General features: G+C 19.4%; 2 protein-coding genes across 2 annotated transcripts; both read left to right on the top strand.

The window, feature by feature from the left end:
- Window positions 1–3,242: 3,242 nt before the first annotated feature.
- PGO_001395 (variable surface protein) lies at window positions 3,243–4,369 on the top strand (the record flags this gene model as incomplete). Its single annotated transcript, XM_028690941.1, has 3 exons — window positions 3,243–3,257; window positions 3,391–4,101; window positions 4,214–4,369. The coding sequence occupies 3 exons, from the start codon at window positions 3,243–3,245 to the stop codon at window positions 4,367–4,369; spliced, it is 882 nt and encodes a 293-aa protein (XP_028546742.1).
- A 3,159-nt stretch (window positions 4,370–7,528) lies between these two features.
- Window positions 7,529–8,702, top strand: PGO_001400 (variable surface protein; the record flags this gene model as incomplete). Its single annotated transcript, XM_028690942.1, has 3 exons — window positions 7,529–7,558; window positions 7,697–8,410; window positions 8,535–8,702. The coding sequence occupies 3 exons, from the start codon at window positions 7,529–7,531 to the stop codon at window positions 8,700–8,702; spliced, it is 912 nt and encodes a 303-aa protein (XP_028546743.1).
- Between the last annotated feature and the right edge of the window lie 237 nt (window positions 8,703–8,939).

Genomic DNA, 8,939 nt, shown 5'->3' on the forward strand with positions numbered 1-8,939 from the left:
ATCATATTTTGTATTATGAAATGAGAAAAAAATTTTTATTATATGTTCTTTTTTGTTTTTACAATATAGCATATATTATAAATATATTTTATTTCATATACACATACTGTGATAGATAATATTAAAAAAATATAATTTTAATTGTATTAAAAACGGAATTATATGAATGAATAGATATATATGACAAAATATACGATATAAAATTAGGTGTAATGTGTTCTTTAAATAAAAGTAGCTCTAAATTCATTGTTATAAGGAATATATAATTATATTGTTATACGATTATGTTTTCATTAAATGTTTATATGAAGTTATAGAAATAAAAACAATGATTAATAAACAAAAAAATACTATACACATGGTGTATATAACAAATATTATAAGGAATAAATTATACATATATATATAAACAATTCTATAGACAAAATTATAATAAAATGAGATTTATCGTGCAATAAATCTAATAAGAATGTATTATAAAAATAATAAATTACGATACATATATATAAAAAAATATATAAACATAAGATTAAAAATTCATATTAACATAATAAAAATAATTTAATGTATAGTATAAATTATATGGAATGTCTATTTTATATTTAAATGAGCATAAATGGGAACTATAATATTAGCGCTATTCAATAAATCATTATTGAAAAAATGTAATTCATGATTATAAAAATCATTCAAACATTAATAAAAATACATGAAACATAAAAAAATGACAACAATAAATATGATTTATTCCTATAGTATAATTTGTAATATAGAAACATAATCAGAACTATAAAACATAAAAAATAAAACATCAAAAAATAAAAAGATAACTTAACTCCAAAATAAAGAATGAAAAATAAGCATAAATCAAAAAAACTGTCTATGAACAATGAACACAAAACAATAAATAACATAAAAATTAAACCCAATATATAAACGCTAAGCATTAAAATCAGAATTAGTAAAACTAAAACATAAACCCTGAGAACTAAAAAGACGTGTATAATGAAAACATAAACAAAAAAGAAGGAAAATTAAACCATAAAAATCTAAATATTATATCCAGAAAGTCTACACCCTAAACCCTGAACATCTAAACCTTAAACCTAAACACGAAAACTTAAACTTAAACGCTAAACCTAGAGATTTATCAAATTTCTTATAAAAATTGAACGATGAATCTTCTCATTTGTGTATATGTATATAGACAATAGGTTGCTTCTTTTCATATATGTAATATTATACATAGCTCATATACTTTTTATTTAAGAAGCTTGTCTCATTTGTTCAATTTAATAAACTCATATATATGTAATACAAGCAATCCTATATAAGAAGATTCACATTTTTTTAAAGAACATATATTGTTCACTTACGGTGTCATATTTATGTACAAGCTTCTTATTATATATAGAGTTCATATAAAATAGTTCTTTTAATTAATTGTTTTCAGCATTAATTTTAGAAATAAAATAAGTTACATATTAATCATGATAATTAATTATATTTTTGATTAAGAAATTTATCATGAAAGAAATTCTAATTTATAAATATATTTCTCTGTTATAAAAAATTCAGTTATATTGTAATAAATTAATTTAATATTTATCAAGAGACTATTTTTATAGACTCATATTCGTAATAGTATTTACTTTAATGTAAAATGTTCGTTGACTGTGCTATAAATATGTAACTAAGGAAAACATTAACATATAGTAAATGAATTCCTTAATATATATGTAGAATTACTAATAAAAGTCATATATTACTTATACCGATAAATTCATTATTTTATTGAAAAGTAACAATTTTTGAATAATAAAAAATATATTAAATTGTAAAAAAGAAAAATTTATGATAGAAATCAGTAAATATAATTAATATTTTTTATTTCTTATTAGTGAATATATTTTTCTATCAAAAATTAAAAATTTTATAAATGCTAATTAACTGCTACACAATATTATTGTGCGTAAAAACTCTATATACTTAATCTAAAAAATTATTTTTTTATGTCTTTAAATTCTTAGTGAAAAAATGAGGATAGGAAAAATTTTTTTATAAAAGTTTATTATTTTTTTTTTATTGAATGATCAAATAGGAGGAACAATTTTTATGTTAATGTTCCTTTTCATTCACATAATAAAATGTACATTTAGTGTGTTATTATAATATGAATACAAAATGCTTTGTATGGCATAATTATAATGAATAATTTTGATATATACAATGCTCATAAATAAAGCATTTTTCAAATATTATAAGATGTGGTTAATTCTTGAAAAATACTCACTTAATATATATTATATATTTAATATATTATATAACCAAAATTTTCATGTATTTATTGTTTTCTTTTCTATTATAACTGATAATATTAGAGAAATGAAAGTAAATAAACATGTGAAATATAGTATACGAATACGAATTTCATAAATAATTTATCATTAATATTTATACATCACCTTAATATATGTGTTTTATTGAGAGTACCTAAATTTTTAATAAATTAGTTCTTGTAGCATAAGAATATGTTTCACATATATGAATTGAATAAAAAAATATAAATATAATTTTTTTAGAAGGTCATATATCATTGTAATATAAAAATATACTATGTATTACATGTTATTACATCCATTATTGATTTTAATAAAGAGTATTAATATCTATATTACGCAAATGATGATAACGTATATTAATGAACTTATATCAATATATATATAAAAGAATTAAGTTAACTACAAAAATATCTTTAATAATTATGTGTTCTAATATTTTATAAGGTTTAATTAAATCATATATATCACTAAATAAATGTAAATGAGTTATAATAAATATTACTGTTGATATAGTTATGTTAATAGCATTTAATATTATTATATTTTTTTCTTGAATTTATTCAATTAGTAAAATTGTATAATTTTAATATTTTGATCAAATATTACAATCAACCTATTTTTTTTAATTTGTTCTAATTCAATCAATAAATAATTATGTTCTTTCATTAGAATAATTAAAATGTATATTATATATTACAATGAATGCTATTTATTTTCTAGCGTGTGTAATTTAATAATCAAGATATTCATTAAATTTATATATCAATTCTATAATTAAATAAGATGACTAGTTTTATTTATTTCAGAATATAAATTTTAATTTTTAAAATCTCTATATATATTCCCATACATATGATTTTTCCTTCGAGGCATTCTATATAGAAATATAAAGATATAAGAATGGCTAAAAATATTGTACATATTAAATATTATAATATAAATAACTACATTATAATATCATTTTTATAATATTTTTCTATAAAATTAATATGAAGAATTTTAATAATTTATAATTTTTTTTATTAAATAAATTTTTATTTATTCCTAGTATAAATTAGCAAAGGATTTTCCTACTTTGGAGTCTATTATGAATAATGCAAGAACCAGTGTCCATAGGGTGAAGACTGGAAATTGTAGTTCATTAGAAAGAGAAAAATTTCAAACTTCTGCTTCCTCTGTTAATGAAATATGCGAACAAGTGGAAAATTATGGGGATGCTATAAAACTACAGGAAAGTGAATATACTTTTACCAAATCCAGTTGCATATATTTGTATTATTGGCTATATTATTATAATAATAATTATAAAAAATATGTGAGTGAGGTTAAAAGTCTTTATACAGTATTGATCAGAGATCTTGATTTAACCAATTGTACCACAGGAGTAAAAAGTGATTACAGTACTATTTCAGATGATGAAATGTTAAAGCTCAAAGATCTTCATGACATGTACACTAATATAAAAAATATAATGAATAATAGTAGTTCTCCGTGTAAAGATAAATGCAACTGTGCTAATAAATGCGCTAATCTCTATATGAAATACAAAGTTTCATGTGAATCCGATAATTATTCTGATTTTTGTAATGAATTAAAAAATGTTAGGCATAAATATAATGCACTAAGTACAACTGAGTGTACTGAAGAATTAAAATATAAAATGTTACCTTTGTTCCAAAAAAATAACATAAGTGTACCTATTGTAATTACAACACTTGTGATATTATTAATTGCAATAACTTTATTTATTCTGCATAATGTAATTATTATATTATGTATACAAATTTGTTGTACAAAATAAATTTGTTTTATAATTATCAAAAAAATTTTAATATAATATTTATTAAAATATATTTTTTTTTATTAACTAGTTTACCCAATATAACTTATGCTCTCAAGGAACATTAAGAAGAAAACGAAATAAATGGAATCATATAGATGAAGATTATAATATATTTCAATCGTACAAAAATGGGAGGAAAGATACTATAAAGAGTAGACACCATATTTTATATTATAAAGACTAATTCTACCATTATATATGTTAAGCGTTGGAATTATTTAATTAAACCAAAATAAATAGTATTAAACAATTAATATGCGAAAATTCTCTTATAGTGTATTTATATAATCGTATAGCAGTAATTATAATAAGAAGCATATATTAATTTTTCAATATAGAAATTAATATTTTCAATTTAAAAATACTATTAATATCTAAAAAATATCTCTTTCTTGAATAGAGTATAGATAAAAGCAAAATAAATAAATGTCCTATATATCCCATTTTAATATACAGTAATATTCATGTATAAGTAGGCTCTAGGTATAAATACATTATATTAGTATAAATAAATAGAGAAAATATATATTTACATATTAATGAAGATGAAAATTGATATTTTCGATTTTAGTTGAATATATTATATTCAATTTTTTCCCATATATATCTTGCACTTTTATAAAATAGTAATATTGATATGTTTATTTGTATTTATTACGTACGTATATATGTGACTATTTTTAAATTTTTTTATTTTTTTTTCATAATTTTCTGTATACGTTTTAATATTATGAATTTTAAATGCTTACATATTTATTATTCTATTTTTCGAAACTTCACTACAAATAAGTTAATTACTTCTTGGACAGGTACATTATGATATATAACATGATTATATCATTTTTTTGTTTCGTTGTAAATAATTGGTAATTTATATTTTTTTTCCTAATTTAATTCATGTGTAGAATTATTATAATACATACACGTCTTCTTTAATCATTTCAGTGAAGTATCTACTATGTAAAAAGGATTAAAAAGGATTAAAAAGAACGCACATTTTTTTTTTGTTTTGTGAATAAAAAAATACTATACTAATATAATATAAAAAAGCAATGAAATATTTTAAAATATCACAATATTTTATAAATGTTAAATTTAATATTTTTTGCTGTGTTTTTAAATATTTTTTCCATATATAATATTTACTTACATATGAATTATGATATTTTTAAAACAGTTGCCCTTTATATCGTTAAATATAATTAGATTATATTATATTAAACATTCTACTTATTTTAGGATGTTTTTTAAGGTAACCACACATATCTGGTCACATACTGTTGTTATTTTTTAATATTTCGTTATACTCATATCATAATAAATAATTTTTTAGTATTTTCCTATATGATTCCCCTATGATTTATGCTTTTATTACAATCTACGTGTATACGTATTTATCCTGTAAAGTTATAGCTAATTTCTAATTCTCTTAAAAAAAAAGTATTGAATATAAAAATTTCATAAATAATATTTATAAATTTTTGTGTTATTTTATATGAGACATATATAATGTATATTATTATTTATTTTAAAAAAGATAATATGATAGCACATAGAACATATGTACATATTCACTTTATAAGAAAAATGTAAGCTAAAACAAATACTTCTCAGAACATAATTGTATTTTAAGGAATTTTATTTTTTGAAGTCTTATAAAAATATTTTATACGCTTCATTTTCTCTATTCGTTAAATTTCTTTAATAAATATATTGGATGTGTTCATGTATATAAAAAAATAAATAAAATATATATACTTTTCGTAAAAATCTTTAATTTTAAAAACAATATAATATTCACCCAAGCTTTAGTATATATGAAATATGTGTGACGCCATTTAAGCATTAATATAATAAGGTACGTCAATATTTTTTACTGAACATACAAATATACTCGTTAAATTATATTTTAAATTTATTTTTAATATAAAGTACATTAAGTGTATTATCAATAAAGAAATTATCCATTTTTTATAAAAATATATTTTACGTATTTTCTGTATAATTAAAGAATGTTTTTCAAAAATAAAATTCTATTGAAATTCATTATTATAAATCAATGTTATTTTATAAAGAATTCTAATGATTTACCTGACAAAAAAAAATATTGTCCATATATATTTAAATAAATCATCATCAAATGTAAATATTAAATCATAAATATTTATATTACTCTATAAACAAAATAATATGTAAATATTTTAATAATTTGTATTATGTCTATTAAAAATAGTAAATATAACATCATATTTTGAATATATATTCCAATATATTCAGTATCATATCTACTACAAGACATTAACATATAATTTATTTTTAAAATATATATCGTATGAATCCTAGAAACAAGAATAAAATGATGATAATATACTAGAATACTACATCAATATGAATTGAAAAAAATACTAAAAATAAAAAAAAATTAATACATACTTAAGAGCTATTAAATATAATGAGAGAATATGTAATCGTAATGCATCATTTAATTATATATAAAAATAGAAATAATTAATATATGTACGTATATTATTAATAAAATCCAATTCAACAAATAATATATGTATAACGTCTTGCATATTACATTGATTAAAGGAAAGAGGGTTTTCTCATATTTTAAACATGTTATATAAATTATAAACAATAAATATATGAAAAAAAACAAAATAATATTCATGATAAAAATAAAATTATATTTGCATTTTATAAAATCTCTTAAATAAAGAGAAAATAGCACTCCGATATTAGACGGAATAAAAAATTATATATATTTACTCATACGACAAAAAAATTGATAAACATAAAAAATAAGTCACAAAATAATAATACAAAGAAGACAGAACTCTAAATATAAATTTAAAAAATTAAAAAAAATAAAAAAAACTTCAATAATAAATTATTACCTTAAAACTAAGAGTAAACCAAGAAAAGTAAGAAACTAAATCATATAGCCTGAACCCTAAATATAAACGCTGAATACAAAAACATAACCATCTAAATCTGAAGCCTAAACCGTAACCCTAAACCATGAACCCAATAATAATACAAAAATATTGTTTGTTATTGAAGTTATTATAATGTTTTAATATCCCAAATAAATGTTTCATATTATCTATTTATGTAAACTGAAGTGCTCAACACTCCAGTATAATGACCTTACATACATTAATATACATGTAAAAAATTTTAAAAATATGAATTAAAAAAGTTTTGTAAAACAAGAGAAAATATATGATTTAATAAATATGGCGTAAATATAACAATTATTAATATATTATTAACCCCCCAATATATATATTAAATAAAAGAAAATATTCTTTATAGAAATTCATTTACATATGATATAATGGATAATCCCACCCATAAGAGTCCAAATGTATGCTTCTATTTGTATTAATTAATATATTTGTTATTTTATATCATCTAAAAACACGTTTTCTATGAAGATAAGCATAATATTTTTCTTTAATACATTACTATAAATTTACTAATACATAATAATATTTTTCTTTAGTTCGATTTTAAGGATATATTTCCTAATTGTATAAAGGCTTATAGTGATATTGAAAAAGAAAAGGATGATGACAAGTATAATGAAGATGATTTTTTTGTTTCGTGCTATAAAATTAAAAAAACATTAAATATTAATACTGATGATTTTATATTAGATTGTGTTGTCTTTAGTAACTACTTGCTAGATATAAATAAAAAAAGAGAGATTGAAATAGAACCATATTGTAAGTATTTCAATTACCTGCTAAAATATTTACTATATAATCATCCAGGATCATCTTGTTCTGGAGAAAGACACTGTTATAATAAAATGATAGGGATATTCGAAGGAGATGGAAAGAATGGCATGAATATATGTGTGTCTTATGTAAATGATCTTGAAGAAAAGGTATTCAAATTATTGGATGATCTGAGTTCCCTTTATAAGGATCTTCAAAAATTAAAAACAAATGGTATAACATGCGAATTCAATACCCCTTGCTTTACAAAGTATAAAGATTTCTTAAGAAAGTGTAAAGAAATGAATGATAACAATCTACATGAAGTTATGGAAAATGTTAAAGATGAATACAAACAATATATTCCGATAGAACCTGAAACGATAAATGTCCCAAATAAGTCACAATCATCCTCTATAATAAGTGCACCAAAAGTGATTTTAATTGTATGTATTATTACTCTTACAACAAGTTTTATTCCGTTTATTCTGTTTAAGGTTAATAATAAATTATATCTATATATTGTACATTATATTAAAAATTGTATTACACATTATTTTAATATTATATATCCAAAATTAATGTGTAGATAATAAATACATGATGCTTCTTTATAAACAGAACACATCTTGTCGCTTATATATAGAAAAAATGATAAGGAAGTTAAAAAAATTTTGGAAGAATAAAAGTAAACAAAATTTAAAATTATTAAATCAATTTGAAAATGATTATGAAGAATTAATGGATAAAAATTCAAAAATAATATATAACACTTTATACTACCCCTAAAAAAGGTATAATAACAATTAATAACTCATCTTTTTTATTTTAATAATATAATAAATTATTAAAAATACTATTGTGTAGAAAATTAAAATGCTGAAATAAATAATTATAGGAGCAAAAATATTTAAAATTAATGACAAAATATGAAAAAAAATACATTGTAATATTAATTTAATTCAGAGATCAGGTTTAGGTAGCATTAGATTTTGTCATAAATAAATTATTTTTTAAATATATGAT

Source organism: Plasmodium gonderi (assembly GCF_002157705.1).
Source record: "Plasmodium gonderi DNA, contig: Pgo-contig_140, whole genome shotgun sequence".
NCBI classification, from domain to species: Eukaryota; Apicomplexa; class Aconoidasida; order Haemosporida; family Plasmodiidae; genus Plasmodium; species Plasmodium gonderi.